General features: G+C 38.0%; 1 protein-coding gene and 1 long non-coding RNA gene across 6 annotated transcripts; both read left to right on the top strand.

The window, feature by feature from the left end:
- The first annotated feature begins 775 nt into the window (after positions 1-775).
- On the top strand, positions 776-2,860 carry LOC121673817. The gene is made up of 3 exons (XR_006019318.1): positions 776-1,140; positions 1,987-2,114; positions 2,565-2,860. It is a non-coding gene; the product is annotated as an uncharacterized LOC121673817 (long non-coding RNA).
- A 335-nt stretch (positions 2,861-3,195) lies between these two features.
- On the top strand, positions 3,196-19,302 carry LOC121673816 (MAP3K12 binding inhibitory protein 1). 5 transcript variants are annotated; one of them, XM_042047557.1, is made up of 9 exons: positions 3,200-3,353; positions 7,667-7,786; positions 9,451-9,663; positions 9,768-9,864; positions 11,328-11,393; positions 13,065-13,217; positions 15,756-15,853; positions 17,151-17,189; positions 18,346-19,302. In XM_042047557.1, exons 1-9 carry the CDS (start codon positions 3,237-3,239, stop codon positions 18,451-18,453), a joined length of 1,011 nt encoding a protein of 336 aa, XP_041903491.1. In that variant the 5' UTR covers positions 3,200-3,236; the 3' UTR covers positions 18,454-19,302. The 5 variants fall into 5 exon arrangements, with proteins under 5 accessions (XP_041903492.1, XP_041903493.1, XP_041903494.1 ...); XM_042047556.1 differs by having other exon boundaries at positions 3,201-3,353; positions 18,343-19,302; XM_042047559.1 differs by lacking the exon at positions 15,756-15,853 and having other exon boundaries at positions 3,197-3,353; positions 18,343-19,302.
- The last annotated feature ends 404 nt before the right edge of the window (positions 19,303-19,706 follow it).

Here is a 19,706-nt window from a genome sequence, read left to right as displayed (position 1 = left end):
AAAATTAGAGTGTGAGTTCAGAAATTATGGTACTGTAATATTCAGCAGAAGAACTAGTGCTAGCAATTATGACAGTGGTGACCAACAAAGAGAACTTGTGTCAATTTACTGAGATTTACTGTGATTTTAAAATGCTTAAAGGCACGTAGACTTGGAAAGAGGTGAATACGTCTATCATTTTAAAAACAAAATAAAAAGAAGCAATAGTCCACAACCAAAAGAAAATTCTTTTCTATTTCAAAATTATTTTACTCCAACCACAATATTTGCTATTTAAGAACTTAGTGGATTTGTGCTTATATTTTTCAAGGTGGTTTCAGTGGGAGAGGCTTTTATATGCCTTGATGATCCATTCAGGGATCAAAGCTGCAGAAGATTTAGTATTATCATAAGTCTATCCCTGAATGTTGAAATTAACTCCAGACTATTCCCTCCCTTGGTTGTCATATTATTAAAATATCTGGACATTACTGCCAAGTTAGACATATTTAAATCTTCTGATTCCTCTTTCTAAACAAGTATCTCTATCTCTGGCAATCCACTTCTTGCCAGTTTTCTATAAATTTATTCCAAATCACCAGTATCTTTCCAGCAATGAGAGTTTCCAATATTTTATTGTTTCAACAGCTATAGTGAGCACACTATGTAATTTCCTCTGTCTTTATTGAGGCCTGGATTTACTGTGGCCGGGTTTACTGCCAGAGGCGATTGCAAGTGCATTCATTTTTACTGTGCACTACATGCAGTGAGCATATAATGATCTTCTGGAACCATTCTGCTCTGGTCTGTCTCTTCCATTAGATATAAAAGTTTAACATCTTTGCCTTAGCTGTATTTGCACATCCCCTCCCCTATGCTCATTATCTCACATGCTCTCATTTTCCTAATCTCTTAAATCACTTTGGATAATTTCTGTTCTGTTCATGTTTGTATAATGCATTGCATAATTTAATCTGTGAACCTCCAGATGATACCAAATTTATTCAACTAGCAGCTGCCACACAGATCAAGGTTCTTCCGAGACAGAGAAAGCAGGAAGAAAATCTTTCCCCATAGGAATCATTACCGTTTCTCTAAGAGAAGACATTTGCAAACAACAGGAAGAAGTCCAGGATCCAGTTTCTGCTTAGTAAATAAAAGGTGGGTATCAACAACTCTACAGACTACTTTATGGTCTTTTGCCTACTTTTCTTGTAATGATCACTGAATAAATAAGGGTGTATCAACCCCACTGTCTCTTGAAATCCTCCACATTCATTAAGTCTTTCTCATATTTCCATGTATCTTTCTGATATTTATATTCTTATCTATCAATTTCTCATTTGAAGTGGTTTTTTACCCCAAGACAATCTCTGGCTACAGGTAAAGATGACATGCTCAAAAGCAAAGGCAAGATCTTAGGTCTCTCAGCTAAGTAAGCTATACATACCCACTGCTAAAGTAGGCACACATTGCTCCATCTCTCCAGGAAAGCTGGATTTTTCCAAACTGAAATCTATTAGGTAGCTGAGCTTTCATTGCTTGAAGTTAACAGTTGGTTCAAATGCCTGGACTTGATCTGTCTTTTCAGGTCATTAGGAATTCAGTCAGGACAAACTGTCTCCTCCGACACCGAGAAGCAACAAGCAATGCCAGGGCGTTATATCTGTGCTCCATATCCTTCTCTGGCCAGCAGATCACTTATGTGTTAATTCAGTGTTGTAGTGCTGGAGGGGGAAGGGGAAAGGACAATGTATTTTCCTTTATTCTTGAAAGCTTCCTGATTTGATCCAAATGACATGATTACATTTTGCAGGGTTGCTGCAGCTGCCTGTCCAGAGACAAAACTGCAAGAGGCAAGGCAGGCTGAAGCAGCCCTAGATCACGAGCTGGAATTAGTACTGTTGCACAGAAATGCAAAACAAAATTTCACAAATTTTCTTAATTGACTACCATACTCTGTGCGTGTGTTCAAAATGTTATTTGATAAAAACAGTGTCTTTTCAGGAATTAAGTAAATTTCTACGTGCTTCAGAGCTTCTGTACCATGAACACATTCTGCCATAAGTATTTCTGAATCCAAAGAACAGTCCTCATCAACTGAATCCAAGCAAATGCCATCTAGTTCACCCTAGGTAAGATATTCTTGCAAAATGTAGATCTCCATGAAATATATGTAATCATTAACACTGAAGTCCTCTTTGGAACTAATTTTTCTCTGGAACTGAGCAGAGCTTTCTTTGCTTGAGTCTCCTCAAATGTGGGTTGCTGGTGCTGAAAGCCTTTAGTAGGATTTATTTTCACTAAATCAAGGTATGTCTTATCTGGAAAGTAACCCTCAAAATATTAGTCAGATAAATTCATCTGCCTTTTCAAAATTTTTATTTAAGAATGTTTTCACACTTGTATATACAACTGCACTCACCACTTCTCAATGGAATAAAAAATATTGGGGGTGGAGGGTCGGGGAACAGAAAGAAGAGTGAAAATCAAAATTAGGGTATCAAAAGAAACATCAGGTAGGAAACCTTAGTAAGCACTTATACTGTTTTAGGAAAGAAATTGACAAGTAAACTGTCTTACAGGGACAATTTTGCAAACCCTACAAACAAGAGTACTCTGACAAACCTCGTAGTTTGATTTAACAAAAACCCTGCTGCAACCAGAAGAGTCAAATCTTCGAACAACATATAGAAATGTAAAAAGGTGAAGGTGCAACCAGAAAAGCCCAGCTGAACCAAGGGCGGTAAGCCGATGCACTGAAATAAACACTGGGGTGCTTCCCCTCATGAAGGAGCACCCAGAGCAGCCGCTCCCGTAAGAGCGCCGGCCACGCGCCCGCGCGGGCAGCCCCGGGACAGCGCAGCCCCGGGACAGCGCCGCCCCGGGACAGGGCCGCCCCGGGACAGGGCAGCCCCGGGACAAGCCCGCCCCGGGACAGGGCAGCCCCGGGACAGGACAGCCCCGAGACAGCGCAGCCCCGGGACAGGACCGCCTCGGGACAGCGCAGCCCCGGGACAAGCCCGCCCCGGGACAGGACAGCCCCGAGACAGCGCAGCCCCGAAACAGCGCAGCCCCGGGACAGGCCCGCCCGGGGCACGGCCGAGGCTGAGGGAGCGCCGTGCCCGGCCGGGACCGCGCGCCCCCATATTGGCTGCCATTGGCTGCCGCGCCTGTCCATCAGCGGGCGAGGCGGGGCCAGCGCCAGGCGTTCGTCATCGCGGGGCGACGGCGCGGCCGTGGCCAGGCCTGGCGTCATGGCGGCGGCGGTGCCCGGCCCGCTCCTGCCCGGCGGCCGCGCTCCGGAGGTCGACCCTGCGGCCTCTGAGGTAGCGAGCAGCGCCCTGCGCTGTCTGGTCGGGCTGGCGGGGCAGGTGAGTGAGGGGCGGGCGGAGGGAGAGGCCCAGGGCGGAGCTGGCTTGGGCGCCGCGCCCGCTTCACATCACCTCGCCTCGGGGGTCCGCGCAGAGCTGGCTCCTGCTTCTTCCCGGCTTGCGGGGCCCTTGTGGGCTCCAGCAACGGAGCTGCAGAGGACATAAGTTTGCCACAAACAAGGGAGCTGCCTCGCTTCTGGAGGTTGTTCGCTCCCGCCTGGCTTCTGCCAAGGCTGGAGCAGCGGTGCCGTCTGCCTCTCCCTCCCCCTCCGGCCGGGGCAGCCCCAGGGTGCGTGGCTGCTGCTGCTGCTCCTGCTGCTGCTGCTTTTCCTGCTTCTCTCCCGCAGCCGGCACCGTCCCTTTGCCTCGCAGTGACGGGACGTCGCGTGTCACTTTATAGTTTAACAGATGATCTCTTCCATAGGAAATGCAATTTGCTTAATTGCTGTATCTTAATTAATTACTCGGAATTGAAAAGCTACTGAAAGCTTACAGTGCATTAAGCCAAAATAAATTATCAGGAGCTTGAAGTTAGCCCTGCCTTGGTAATAACGTACTATGAAACCCACAGTGTATCTGAGCGTCAGAATTTTTAGAGGTGCTTTGCTTTGTGGTACTTAAGTTGAAGCACGTACTTCATGTTTAGTAATGTCTATGAATTGTGTAACAGATATTATGGTAGGCCTTTGTCAGGAGAAGGTTTTAGTAATAATTTAATTATTGCTACAAATAATTTACAGATTAATTTTCCACTATGGAAACATATATGTAGTTCTGTGAAGGCAGTAGAAGCACACTCTTACTTCAAAAGTTAGCAGTTGGAAGGTTTGGGGCCAGATGATGAGCAATATCTGCAGGAGCTAGTGTAACTTAATGTATGTTTGGTACAGAAATGGGCTCTTAGATGCCGAGGCACTTTAGGAGTAGCTGCTGGCTGATCTGAAATTATTTTTTAGAGTGTTTCACCTCTCATCTATGTAGAACTCTTATTATATTTGCTTCTCACCTCCAAGTCTGCTAACAAATGTCTCTGTTTTCAAACAAAAGGCAAGCAAAATTAAGGGCATGATAATTCAGGCACTTACTTAAGAGTTCAGTTTTCCTATCTCTATAAAGTGATTAAAAACTACAGTGCCTTTTGGACAGGAGCACAGTGCTAAACAGTGTAATGTTCAGACACAGCTGACTCAGGATTACTGAGGCATGAAAACTATCTATTGAGGTTTAAAGGCCCCGTAATTCTTCCTGGTGAAAATTCTGAATGTGATCAATGAAGAGCTAGTGACTGTCAGCTTATCTAGATGTAAGGACAACGCTATGAATGACAGTATTACAACACGTCAGAGAAAAGCTGAAACTTTTGTATTTATGAAAAACACAAAGGAGACTAAAGGGAAAGTTTCCTAAGCTCTTAACTAGGGCATTCATCACAAGTTTAATTAATTGTTTCTAAACCTACATTAAAATTTATTTTTCTGTCTTGTTTTCAGTAGCTTAATTTTTTTCCAAAGCTGTCTCTACAACTAGCCTCTCACTGGACAGATCCAAGTGATTTTTAAAAATGACTGGGTGTGCACAGGCAGTTGTGAGAAAACCGTTTAGAGTTGCCACATCCCCTCAGTAGAGTTACAGTACCTATGGTGCAGAGTATAATTCTCTTGATTGGTGTTTGGAGTGTCTTCTTTCCATGACAACAGACCCATTTTACTGTCCAGTGCAATGAGCTAGAAGGATCTGGTTGCTCCATCTTAGCTGTGAAAGTCCTCTTCATTGCTCAGTTATGATCCTTTCCAGTTAAGTTACACACTTGTCTGCCAGTGCTTGAGTTCTGACAGATTTAACTTCTGTGTTTTACCCCCTTACTGATTCTAGCAAACTATCTTGCATTTTTGACTGAAACTACTGATTCCCCGTTTCCCTTTTACAGAGATGAGTGAACATGTGGCAGATTGCTAGCAGTCACAGTTTGTGATTCATCATAGTAGTTTAAGTTGGATTTATGCTAGTAAGTTGGGCTGTAAGCAGGAATATTTCTGACACAGGAGTTTTTTTACTGGAGCAATCAATGGCGTGACCAGGAGGACATCTGACAATGGCAACTCTTAAAACCAATATAGCTGATCCTGAAAAGTTCTTTAAGATTCAAGTAATAGGCAGTGTTAACATAAAACTAATTTTAAAGGGCTGAAATTACTTACGATCCTGTAAATTGCTGCAGAATAGGCTGTGGACTTGTAATCAGACAAAGGCTTTGAAGTTATCAAAACACTAAATTTATAAATCTCTTTGTCACAGTTTTAGTAAGTAATAGGATGTGAAAGACTGAGAACTTACTCTATTGTATTAGAAACCTTTGTTGATGCAAGAGGGGTTTATTCTTTTATTTAAAAGTAGTGTCTGTGAGTTCAAGTATCACTGGCTTCTAAGTTAGAAGTTCTGTTGCTTTTTGTGCATTGAACCACCTGGACAGGAGTTGTCCATTATGATACGAAGGCACACATAAGCTTATTCTTTTTGAAAAAGGAGGATTATTAGGAAATTGCAGTAGCACTTCTATTTTGTTTCATTCGGGTTGCTTAATCTACACCTTTCTTACACTGTCAGTAAACTGTAATATAGGAGATGTTGCTCTAGAAACTTTGGGCAGAAGTGCGTGCTTCAGATGATCACATATGCACAGTGGCTTAATTCCTAAAGTAAATTTTATTCCTACTAAATTCTAAATACATTCTTTAGTCTTGTTCAAGACTAGTATATCCTAGAACATTACTTTTCCTACGTCCTATGTATTTAGCGTAACTACTAAACAGGCATAACTGTGTGAAAATGAACTAAAATACATTATATATCTAGTTAGACTGTCTCCTTTGCTATGTAATTTGGGCATTAACCCTGAATGTAACAAGGCTGATCTTCACATACAGCAGGAAGGTTCAGGTTTATAGCTCTTTACAAAACTCTGTTAATGCTGGGATTTGAAACTAACATGGTACAGCTTGTCATCCACTGCTTTGTATTCAGAGTGATGGAGGCATTCTTGTGTTCAGTTCTCAGTGTTTCCTCATACACTTCGTGGTGGCTTCAGGACACAAGTGCATATGCATTTTGTGTTCTTGTTCATAATACTTGATGCTGGTAGAAGTTAAATATCTTTAGACCGTGACTTAAAGGTCACCTTTGTCATCTTCCTGAGGTACCTTTTTCTATTTCCACCCCCACTTTTTTTTTTTTTTTTTTTTAAATGGAAGGAGTGAGGGATAGATGTGCAAATATACATATGAATTGGGAATTCAGTGCTGCAAGCAGAGTACATGTAGGTCCTCTTGATTTCAAACAAGAATTTTATCTGTATTTAGAGTTTGGGGTATCACTTGCAGGATGTTTGGTTGGAGAACAACCTACTTAACTTTGGGAGATGAAAGTGAGCACTACTTTAAGATCTTGAGAAGAGCTTTAGTGTAACAAAAAGGGCAAAGTTAGGTGTGAAAGTGTGTTAGTTCATCAGAGATTATTGACAATCAGCTTTGTATTAGTGTATTTTTAGCTTATAGAAGATACATAGTTCTTTTAAATAATACTTCAAATTCATTATGTATGTTTTTCTTTATTGCCTTGGGAGTTAAATATTGCAATTCCTTGGCAGTGAAAATAGACTGTGGCAATTGTTAATTTCAATACAAATGTATATACAGGAAAATAGTGTGATTTGAAAATAGGTTTAATAGTGGTGCTGTGTAATCTAGAGTTTGTTAAATCTTGAGATTTTCAAAAATGTTTATTTTTATGCACTTATTTTTAAAATAAAGCTTCCTTTGGATTAGCAGCAAGTAAAAATTCAAGAATGTGGCATGGTGTTACATCAGACATGGGTCATGGAGGCATAGATAGTCTTGCAATCTTGGAATAAAATACATGAACTTACAGGAGACTGCTATCCTGGGTCATGTTTCTTCGTACTGGTGGTTCTAGTATCCACTAAAAGAAAAGATGGTGTGAGCGATTAACATGAACAATATGCTTTCATACAAGAATTAATGTAATAAATCCAAGGACTGAATTAATACAATGAAAGCATGATGAGTTAGTAAGGAAATTTTAGTTTTAGAATATATTCTACAAATACTAATTTACTGAGAATATGATAGCTGCTTGCACTATAATTGATAGCAAATCTTTCCAATGTTCTCATCTAAAAGTGGGGTGGATCTATATGAGACCGAGCATAATTGTTGTCTTGTAGAAGTCTTGTATACTTTTTTGATGTTAATACAGATAATATAATTTTTTATTGTGTTTGTTTTGCCCTGTTGAAGCTTAATCTTGGAGACGATATTGTGAAAGTTGTAATCAATTGGAGCAAGCTTCAGAGCACATCAGCCCTTCAGCCAGCGTTGCTGTTTAGTGCACTTCAGCAGCATATTTTATGTTTACAGGTAAATATTTCATGGGACACATTTGACTTCAAAAAAGTGATCAACAACTAAAAGTAGTTATCTCTGCTGTAAAATTTCAATAATTTTGATCTTATGTTGCTGTGTTCAACAAAAAAGGAATGCAGAAGTGTTAAATGCTTGGGATTCCACTATGCTCCATAGGTACTCACACTTACGGATTTTTCAGATTAGTGGTGGGAATAGCCACTGTAGGTGAGCAGGCTGAATAAATGCAGCCTCATTGATTTCTAGACTTGCATTGTAAATGTGATACATTTCCATCTATGGTGGGTTATAATTAAGCAATAAGACACGGCAGGTGTGTGTCATGCTACGATAATGATTCCATGCGTTGGGTGAGTTTTGAGGCTCATAGAGTGCTTTCAGTGGTTCAAGAAGTGGCATTATCCCAGCATGACACATCCTGGAGTGTCTTACTGCAATTAAATATATTTTCAGCGTAGGTTTTTTTTTTTAAAGAGTAATTTCTTTGACGTTAATGTCTCATCTTGCCAAGTAGCCAGTCACCATTACTGTCATTTCTTTTAACTATTTGAAACTTTCCAACCCTGCCAAAAGTAATTTAGTTGCATGGCAGAGAGGGTGAGCAGTTTGTCAGCTGGTAACTGAACAGTGTTTTGACCTTGATAGTTCATATGTAAAAGATGGGGGTTTGAGTACTACTATTTTGCTTCAGCTAGTCAGTGAATTATTGGAGGTGCATAGTACTGAGAGGATGAAAAAGGAAGTTTCTGTATTTTCTTGTCTGTAGGTAAAAGAAAGACCCTTTGTTTTCCAGAAATCCGCCAAATCTTTGGTGTGATGAACAGAAAGAGAAAATATGCAAGATAAAAGCAAATAAAATTTACGTCTAATATGTAAGAACACTGCAAGTAGGAATTTGATTCCATTTCAGAAAATGCTAAAAATCATGTTGTCTTTTAAAAAATTAAAGTAATTTATAGAGAGAAATACGCCTTGAAATTCAGACTAGATAAAACTGATAGAAATTAAAAAGAGACAGGGACATGTACCAAGGTTTAGATGTTACATCGTACATAAGAGTTATTGCAGTAAAATAAGCATTTTTCCTGCTACAAATGTCAGTGCCTTTTCTCATTTAATTTCATGACCTAAGTAGGTAATCAACCGTGTCAAGCAAAGCATGTGTTCATGATAATGCCTATGTATTTCATGTCTGTGTTCTCTCATTCACTTGGGCAACTACGGTTTCAAGTGGAGAATGTAGTGCTGTGGTGATAAAGTAAAGGCTTTACAGTGTAAGAGCACTGGATTTCATGTTAAGGAGGAAAAATACTAAGCCTTACTGTTCTGAGTAGGCATTTGAATGACATGTTAATTAAGTGGCATTGATGCCAGTGATTGAGGCTTTGATTTAGCTAGTAACACAGGACTATGGGCAGATTTTCACAGAAATTTGGGAGTTTTCAAACTTCTAAAAGACACAGGTCAAAAAGGTCAGAACTGTGGTGTGCACAATATTTGGAACTTCTTTTTAATCTTATTACTGTGTTCTGTCAGAGGAAGATGTTGTAATTCCCAAAATTATTTCCATTGGTCTGGTTGGAAATTGTAATAGTGCTTGTCTTCTTGACTTTGGGACTTTATTTTTTTAACCCTAACATACTGTTTTCTTTGTTCAGCCTCTCTTAGAAAAACTACAGTCATTGATCAAAGAGGAAAATATAGGCCATGTTGAACCTGCAGGTAAAACAGAAAGTCAAACAAGTTTAGATGTTTATGATGGTAACAGTCAGACTGAAGAAAAGTATGGAAGTTATGACTTGAGAGATCTGAAGGATGCTCATTTTCATTTTGATCCAGAAGTGGTCCAAATAAAAGCTGGAAAAGCAGAAGTAAGTGATTTACGTGAATTTGAAAACAGAAAAATGAAAGACCTTTCTAAATTTTAAATTTAAAGAATGAAATAGATACATGCCATCATGTTTGTTACCTGCAGATTGACAGGCGGATATCAGCTTTCATCGAGAGGAAACAAGCCGAGATCAATGAAAATAATGTCAGGGAATTTTGCAATGTTATTGATTGTAATCAAGGTAACTGGCTAGCCAGACTTTAATCTTCATAGGAATTTAAGTTGTGTGGGGTTTTTTGTTTAATTTTTTTTATTTTCCAAAAGCACTAATCTGTATTTAAAACTGAACTTTCTCTTAAGAGTAACTTTATTTTAAAATTTAGAACTTGAATGTGTACTTCAGATGTCAGATAGAAAAACAAAGTAGTCACTGGATGACAACGTTTAAGGCATTCCATACAGAAAAATTGTATCTCTTACTGTGTTAATTTTAAGAGCTGCTATCTTAGTTCATATGGTTTTGTAGCTATTGTTCCCAGTGTTTTAACTAGATATTCCTCCAAAGTAAATGGAATTGCAGTTCAGAAATGTCTTGTAAATTGCATATTCAAATTGAAGTTAATTTAATGCTAGTTAAATTACAAAGAAGTATTTTTACAATGAATTTGAATTACTAGCTACTTGAAATGACCTTTTTTTTTTTTTTTTAACATTGCTCACATTGTTGGTGTTTTTCATACACCAACTAGTACAATTGGCTGTATCTGTAACCAATCTTAAATCCATCTGGTAGACTGGATCCCCTTTACAGGATCAGTAACTGTAGCCAAATGGATTTTTGAAGTTAAGACAGTTTTATATATGTAAACTACATAAGTAGTATAGAGATACCTTCTAAGTACCTGTGAGCCCACATGTGCATTGTCCCTGTGAGGTACTTACGCTCTTAGAGATCAAAGCTTATTGTTCAGTAAGCTTCTTAGAGAGTTTAACTGCTTGAATGTTAGTTGGAATGTAAGGATATATGAAGTTTAGTAGAATATGCTAGAAAGTAAAACACTGTTTCCCAAAATTGTTAATTAAGTACAGAAGAAATGATAATAAGACCTGTCTCATTGTTCAGGCATAATAAAATATATGTAAAGCTTTGGTGTATATGAACAGAGATTAATATATAAACATTAGAATAAATTAAGGTGGTCCATACTATAGGTTTCTATGGTTAAGCAAATGGAAGAATTCACATGGATCAGAATAAATGCAGGAAGGTTTAGGAAAGAGTGCTGATGAGTAAACTAGATCAGTCAAAAATAGAAGAGTTTCAGAAAAGGACATAAAACCAGAATAACAATGGTAAGCAGGAAAAAAGCTTCTGTACAGGAAGAAAGAAATAAGTTACAGAGAAATGCAGTGAAAAGTAAGAACCAAATAAATTTGGTCCTGACCCAGTAAATTTCTCTATACATACGTGCGCACATTAATACGAGTGACTTATCCAATTAAAACTAGTAGGTCCATGCAAGTGTGTGAAACTATTAATGGGCAAGTGTTTATAGAATGAATTAAGTATTTCTGATTTTTTTTTTTATTGTTTGAAGCATTTTAATTAGATTTGTTAAAAGCATCAAGGCTGATGGTGGTTAGAATATTTTCAATTATAAATACATAATTAGGACCTCACTTGTTATGTCATTATTTATTTAGAAAATAGCTGTGCCAGAACAGACGCAATTTTCACACCCTATCCTGGATTTAAAAGTCATATAAAGGGTAAGCAACTCTTTTAATACCCATTTAAGTGTCCAGATATGACTGCACTGATAAGTTTTTGATATCAAAACTTTTTATAGAATGCTCAAAAATGCAAACTTAACGTACTGATTTTTGACTCTAGTGAATACTTTTACATCTTCATTTATGTCTCCAAGGTTTTAAATCTAAATTAATGGTTAGGCACTAAAGACCAAAATAAAATAGCCTATTTTCATGGTCTGAAACGAAATGTGGAAAAGATAAAGGAGGACAGAGAAGCTGAACAATTCTTAGTTTTTCTTTAAGGTGAAGCCATCAATAAGGAAATGAGATTGAATAGGATTATCTTCTATTTTTCATTAATTGGAGTAAGTGTATTGAAATAGAATATAATTTGGGGACAGTGGAAGTTCTAAGACAGATTTATAAGAAGTGACGTGCTGGGGAACGAGTTTATCACTGCACTAACTTTTGGAAAGGCATAAATAATATGGAAGCGATTGTCTAACAGAAGCTGTGTGTAAAATAGTGCTTGTTCATCTGCTACTCTCTAGGTATATGCAAGTTACCCTTCTTTAAAAACAAATTAAATACCCAAAATGAGAATGAAAGTAACCCTCTTCTCCATTTTTGAGAGTGATAATATTCAGTTATCCACTTAATATTGGTCCTAGAAACCAATAATTATTTTGAATTCTGTAATTCAGAATAATACTGTAAAGCACAATAATAAGTATTGGAAGGTATGGTGAGCTAAGAAGGAGATGGGGAAGTGAGTTCAATTTTAGAATCTTTCACACAGAACCTCTTTGAATAAGTCAGTGTTTTAAACTGAGTGTTAATTTGTAAGTTGGCAGCATGATACAGGAAAAAAGGGAAGTTTGCCCTTCAAGGAACAGTTCATAACTGAAATGTGAAAAACACTTAGAAAGGAATTGGAAGTAAAACCAGCATAAATTAAAACAAGAATGTAGCATGTGGCCTTCATGAAGTATTGAGTAGGAATGGTGTATGTGTGTGTGTGCTTCAGCATCTGGAGTTGCCAGTATAGTCTTTAAATCTGCAGTACACTGCAGTAATTCTATGAGGAGAACTTAAGAAATGACTGTGATTTAACAAGAAGTGATCAAAATCTCCTGATGAAGACATGGTCAGCATGGGTAAAAGATAGTCCCAAATGCAGCTGAAGAGTCACTAAAGCTTTTACTCAAATGACAAAAATTAGAAGTGAACTTCCTTGCTGAGGTTTGTATTGGTTCTTCCAGTTGTGTACCTCCCCTCATCTTCATATATTTATGATGCTTCCTGTAATATGAGGTCTGGCCTCTTCTTTGTGTTCACAAAAGCTCACATGTACAACTGCTGACATAGATACCTAGGTTTCTGCTGTTTATCAGCAGCTGATGACAAATTCTTGACACTGCCATTCTACATGAATGTATGAGTAATTCTTTTACTTTGCATATGTAAAATCCTAGGTTTTTGCTAGGTTTAGTTACTCCTGCAAAAAAATAGGAAAATGCTTTTACTTGAGCTTTTGATCTTAATGTATGTGGAACCGTTCATATGCAAGACTTTCATGAAACTGATTTAACACAGGTTTTCATGCTTGAATACTTTGATTCTTTTAGTTAGATCTGCTTTGTGCGTCATGTGCATATATGTGAAATTTATTTTGTCTTTAAACAGTTTCTAGGGTAGTAAATACATATGGGCCTCAGACTAGATCTGAAGGAACGCATGGACCCAGTCACAAAGCCAGTGTACCCATGCATGATTGTGGAAACCAAGCTGTTGAGGAGAGATTGCAAAACATTGAAGCACACTTACGGTTACAAACAGGTTTGTATCGTGTTTTAATTTTGACATTGGTGTGCCATTTTATACTACAGTTATCATTACTGGGGTGGAACAGGGCAAGTCTATAAAAAATGATACTGTAAAAACAGTGGATAGATCCACTGAAGGGTTTAGTCACCCCAAGTACGATGGTCTGCTGTTTAGGGTTTTATGCCCAAAAACTAACCCAGATTTATGCCAAATTTGAGATGCTGAGTTAGTAAGTGTACCCATTATGTGGTGGCAAATAAGAGAGAGGCACATCAGAACAGGATTTAAAATAATACGGAGTATCTGGAGGTGGGGGTTCTCCGTAGCCACTGGAGTCCTGCCTTGAACCGCTGAACAGGAAAAGCTGAGTTTAGGTTGAAGGGCTGCTTCATGGACAACTTGTGGGCTGGTGGTAGAATCAACACAAAGGATGACCTGAAACCTTTTCCTAAAGATGGATGTTTCTTGAAATACATTTAGATGAAAAGCTTATTTCCCAGAATGTGGGAAGCTTGTTGTCACTATTTCCCTTTAGGCCTGCAAACATGAGTCCATACCTTTCACTAAAATACATGCCATAGCCATCAGCCTAGTGACATTTTTTTAGGTAGTTGCTTTCCTCACCCCAACCCTAGTTTTCTATAATATAAATCAATGAGGAACTTAGGAATGAGAAATTAGTATTTTTTTTGAAAATTCTTTTCAAAGTAGAACAGAAACCTGATCTCCATCTGGTAAAGTGAATTTTCTACGCTTGACACTATGGACACACTTGACTTTTTTGTCTTTTGAATACTGAATAGATGCCAATCCATTCTCTTAAAAATACTTGGAACATTGACTAGATTACTAGATTCCTGTGACTGTGTAGTGGATTAAAGTTCTCTGGCAGGAAGGAGAGTAAGATATGTGCAGATACTCGGAGGCAGCAGTCAGAGCTTGATGCTTAGCTGTGTAGCTGTCTCAAAAATAAGCTGGCTTTTGTGCATGGAAATAGAATTTGGAAGTGGCTGGTCAGCATTAGGGTTACAATGTGTAGTAGCTTTGGAGTTTGTGCATATGAGGGATAATGATTGGAGGTGGCTAAGGAGGGGTCCTTGCTTCCAGGTTGTGCCTGTAATAGGTGACATTATTTTGTTTGAAGGAATGGGTCAGCTAAACTATAATATAGGTTAAGAAGATGGAAGCATGCGACACCAGCTTAACTCCTGTTCAAATCAGCATTCATGGGGAACATCTCTGTATTATTTGATGCATACCCCAGCAGCTGTGCAAAAAATACTCATCTGAGCAGGTAACATGCCTCAGCTACCTGTTCCACCAGTTTTTGTTTCTGGCAACAGAAAGAGTTAATCTTGATTCACTGGCTGTTTTTCAGAACAGCTTCTAGTGCAGTATTGCTCTTTTCCCTTTACATTAAGAGAAAGCAATATTAAGAGTGAGAGGTGAGCCAATTTAATTAGTAGGTGCTGAGTGATGAGTAGAAAGCAGAACTGAAGGAGGGAAGCTACCTGAAAAATTGTTTCTTTGAAGGGACGAAATAGATGAATGGAAAAATACCTCCAAAACCCCACATTAGTGCTTATTTTGGTAGTTAGCAGAATAGAATTGTCTTGTTTAACAGACCCGGAAATAAAAGGAAATGGGTGTCAAAAAGGAAAAGCTTGCCAAGGCCTTGGTTGTCAACATGGTTCAGAACCAGACTATCATTTTAATTGGAATAGCCAGTACTTAGTTGTGATAGTTGTTTTATATAGTTATTTCATTATAGAATACTATGGAGTGCAAGTAAGATGCTTGCTAAGGCTGATCTTTTGATCAGTTCTGTTTTTACATGGGGAGATGAGCCCAAGCTGCTGTAGTATAGATGAAAACAGCAAGTGGGTTGAGGTGGGATTTTTTTGGTGCTGTTGTTTCTGTGGTGTGAGTTGGTTTTGCTGTGGGCTTTTTTGTGAGGGTGGTTCTTGGGGGAGCTTTTTTGTTTGGTTATGTTTTTGATTTTTTTTTTTTCCAGAGCTCTGTTATTCAGTTCAATGCACACATTCCCCACTCCTGTTCTCCCATCTATGGTCAGGCAAATGCTGTTCTTTGTCAAGCACAACTCATACTTGTCCTCTAACCTCTGATGCTCAGTGGAGATTGTTCTGAAAGAAACCTATCTTAGATATCAAAGCTGAATTCATGTGTGGTCTGCCATCCCATCTGCTCTCTCCTAATGCTGGTGTCAGCTTTGAAGTGATAGCGTTTCATTTATGACCAATGTATTGTAAGAGTGATCATTAGTTGTTTCAGGGACCTTGTCTGACATACTTCAGCCAACTACATGAAGTTGTCTTACTGCTTTCATTGACTGCACTGGCTTATCAATCAGGTTTTATCCTGAATCATATTAATTATCCTTCCTTTTTATTATCCCATCCATTTATTTTGTTTCAGCTACTGGTTGATAGCTAATCTTGAAGAATGCAAATTTGAAACTTGCAATCTTTCGTTAAATAAGTTATTCAAGCACTTTTCCTGATTTCTTTGCATTACTACTGGTGTATTTAGGTGGTCCAGTACCAAGAGACATTTATCAGAGAATTAAGAAGCTTGAAGATAAAATCCTTGAGCTGGAAGGACTGTCTCCTGAATATTTTCAATCTGTAGTAAGAAATTTTCTCACCTTCTTTTGCCATACCTAAATGCGTTTTGGCCTTTTGTGCTTGAATCTTTGATGTACAGAGAAAAACTTAGAGGGCAGACACTTTTAATAAACAACTCTGGCTTGGTTAGTGGTTATATTACATGTGGATCATCTAACCAAGTTCATATTTACCTAATTTCTCACTCAAAAGAAGGATGTATCTGTTAGGAGAAAAACACTGCTGCCACCCAAGCTTAACTAATTTGTAAGAAATGTATAAGAGAGGTTGTATTTCTCCTCCCTGCCTTAAAATCTGAAGTGCTTCTTATGTCAAGAAAATTGACTGAAGCTTTGATTTTTGATAGAAATCATTAATGTCTTAAAACAACTAAAATCATTTGGTCTTCTGTACATGATCCGATTGATAATGCTATGCGAATAACTTCTAAATAGATGAGAGAGTAAACCCCTTAAAAATTCCTTCATGTGATTCTGTGGCTTAGTTTTCTTAGTTTCTGGTTTTCAGGCAGAGCTCTGTCTCTGAATAGTACACCTTAACCTTAACTCACCAAAGGGTATTAGGACAAAGAAACATTAGTTGTTACTATATTAGGCTCTACTTGACTGTAGGAATTTCTTGTGTGTTATCTTGCTCTTCTTTCCCTATGTAACAGTAAGAATGTCTCTTTTATTGTTGAATGCATTTTAATTTGTATCTTCTTGCTTGAGAAGAGTCAGTAATCAAAAATCAATAGCAATATTACACATTTTTGTTTAATTTTTTAAATTTGTGTTGGAGACCAATAAAGTTCTTTATTTGTGAGGGTATTCCTTTAAGTGGCTGAAAACCAGAAGTTAAAACATAAAATTTCATAAGCTGAAATTTCTATTGAAAGTGCTTTAGGATCTCTAGAAGGAGGATCAGGGAAAAAATTGTGATGGTGGCAATAGTAGTATTGCACAGTAATTAGCACATTTTATCCAAAGTTTTGCATAAATATTGGTGTGGATATAGGCAAATTTTAGGGAGAAAAATATTGACAGTTTCAAAAGCTTAATTCTGTCTGAAGGAAGCTTCAGTTAAATTGGTAGTTGTTGACTGCCAAGTGTGGAGAAGCTTCAACAGCTTCTGACTGCTCTCCAGTAGTATTTCTCATGATCCAAAGTACTTAATTATAAAAAAGGTTTCTTTAATCCATGGAATGGCAGTCAGTGTTTTTTTCTATACTTTAAAGACTCTTGACAATGTTGTTATAGAATTATTTGTGGTCCTCTGTCAGTGCAACATTAAGTCTATTTTGATTATGTCTTTTCTTCAGAGCTGTTCTGGCAAGAGGAGAAAGATTCAATCTCCCCATGTAAGTGCTATTAATTCTTGTTCGTCTTAAGTTTAGGATGTTTTGAGTGGAAAGTTCTACGAAGCAAATATCTAAGTTCTCAGAAATAGCTGCATCAGTATTGGATAGCTTGCTGGTGAAGAGAGAGGGAAGGAGACAGAAAGCTAGTGGGTGTTACCATGAATCACATGGTCTTCTAAGAATATATACTAGGGTAAGTTAGTGTTTTCACCAGTTAGAAGGATGATAGAATAAAACAAATCAATAATTTTGTTAATCAAGCTGAAAGTAACAGGCAATTTCTGTATTCTGATCAGCCCTCTATTAATGTCATTCTGTTTTGTGGCTTAGTGGTTTTTGTTGATGTAAAAATTATTTTTCAATTTGCTTTACTGGTTTCTGAAAAGGCAAAATTAGAAATGGCTGGCTTGGCAAAAGTATTGCAGAAGGACCCAACATTATAGCAGGTAATATAGCAACAATATAGCAGATTCCTGTAATGACTTGCCATTTGCACAACACCATCACATAAGGGAATGCATTAGCCATGTACCTTAGCCACAAGAGAGAAGTTTTCATTGGTACAAGTGGGACCGTGGCTGGAACCTTGTCTGCTCCTAGCCATCACCCTTGGAGACAGATGGACTGGGGAGAATGCTTAGGATGGGATGTGGGCCATCTGAGACTTGAGAAAGTAGGATTGTTTAGGAAAAGAAAGTCCTGCATAGGGTGAAATATTCTTATAAAAAGGATGATGACTGGTTTGTGTAAGAAGATATAAAAAACCTGTCAGGTTAAGTGGCACAGAGGAGCTTGATGTTGGGCAGTAGGGAAAGAAAACCCTTCAGCTGTAAACTGAAGTCCTACAGAATCTAGGTAGTCTTATCCAGTGTTTTAACATGAAGGGATTTCTTAGGGTTTTTCATGAGCAGGCTAAACAAACATTTAATAGAAGTAGCACCAATATATTGATCCATGGTTAGGACTGTCTTTCTTGCAAGTTTATGTTCTTTTTCCTTTAAATATAAATAGGCAAAGACTAGATTCAGACAATTCTGCAGGAGTAGATCTGTCACTTAGTGCAGTATGCAGTGACCTCAAGTATCAAGTGATAAGCCACTTCTCTAGCAATTACAAGATGTAAATTATTGTAATTTTTATTTTGTTCTTTTAGCAGAGCTATTCATTGGCTGAACTTGATGAAAAGATCAATGCTATAAAACAGGCATTACTGAGGAAAACAAAAGAAAGCAAGTCCAAGGAGTCTGAGCAACTTCTTCGATAAAAGTGTTTTCAGAATCCTCATCATGCTTTACACATGCCTAAACCATAGACCTGCGTAGTGTTCATCAGAGATGACTAGCAATGAAAACAAAGCATACATATATGCTCCTTTTGGATGATCTTGAAAGCTTTCTTTCCGAGTAACTTGTTTAAAAGCAGCCTTATTAATGAAATACTTGCTTTAAAATGAAGAACTTTTCAGGAATGTCATTCTAATAATCCATTCCCTTCTGTTATAAAGGAGGACTGCAGCATTGTTTGTATGTCAAAAGTCTTAACCTGCACACAAAACTACATCTCGTGTAATTCTTGGTGACTAAGTATTCCAAAGGACTATCTTTTGAATACTGTTCATGTAAGTAGTTTGCATAGACTTGTGAAATTAAATACTTCCTCAGAAATAAACTGACATGCAGAAAAAAATTACCAAAACCTTACAGAATGCATGCTTACCTGTGGGGTTTTTTCTGTGTTTGTCACTGTTTTCACAGCTGTTAGAAATGCAGCAAATTGCACTTCTGTGTGACAGGTGATTATGGAAATCCTGTATGTGTAAATATAAACAACCTTTCTTCACTTTCTCAGTGTCTTGTGGGAATTCACATTTCATAACCTGCTCAAAAACAATGTATTCTAAAAACCATCCCAGGGGAGATTTTGAGGAGCATGCCAGCAAGGCACCAATTTCCTTTCCATATGCATGCTTACATGACTTTTGAAGCATGGATGCCAGCTGTGTAGTTTAAATTAAAGTCAGACCTTTGGCCACACAGTGAAGTGAGATTGTGTTGTGACTTTTTGTTTGGTTTGGTTGGTTTGTTTTTTAATAAACTATTTTCTATTTATACAAGTTCTTTTATTTACTGTCTGTCATTATTTCAGTTTAGAAGAAAAGTAGCTGTTACAGAGGGAGTTTTAAATGCACTGCTCTGCTTACAGCAGTCATATTGTTGATGTCCCTGTATCAGTCTCTGTGACAGGTGTTATGAACAGTACTGACTGGACACAGCCTTTGAGTAATAGTAGACATTTTCTGTGAACTCATCTTTTTATCCAGAATAACATTTGTTATAACAACTGCAGCTAATGTTTCTCTGCAGGTGAACCAGCAGAGATGGGAGGTAAAGCTGCTTGAGGTCTTGTCCTGGCTCCCGGAAGGACAACAGTATGGTAGTTGCCTCTAAGGTGCTTGTTGTCCTTCCAGGAAGAGATCTGAGTGCCTCAGATACAACAGGGGATACAAAGAGTTGCAGT

Source organism: Corvus kubaryi, unplaced genomic scaffold (genome assembly GCF_017639235.1).
Source record: "Corvus kubaryi isolate FWS band 111438036 unplaced genomic scaffold, C.kubaryi_AGA036_p1.0 66, whole genome shotgun sequence".
In the NCBI taxonomy this organism is placed as follows: Eukaryota; Metazoa; Chordata; class Aves; order Passeriformes; family Corvidae; genus Corvus; species Corvus kubaryi.
This window is presented reverse-complemented; position numbering and strand designations above follow the sequence as displayed.

Excerpts from the sequence above, each read along its gene's own strand:
- LOC121673816 (XM_042047556.1), top strand. The coding sequence starts at position 3,237 with ATGGCGGCGGCGGTGCCCGGCCCGCTCCTGCCCGGCGGCCGCGCTCCG. Across the intron at positions 9,865-11,327 it reads TGTTATTGATTGTAATCAAG|AAAATAGCTGTGCCAGAACA; the intron begins GTAACTGGCTAG and ends TTATTTATTTAG. Across the intron at positions 17,190-18,342 it reads GAAAGATTCAATCTCCCCAT|CAGAGCTATTCATTGGCTGA; the intron begins GTAAGTGCTATT and ends TTGTTCTTTTAG.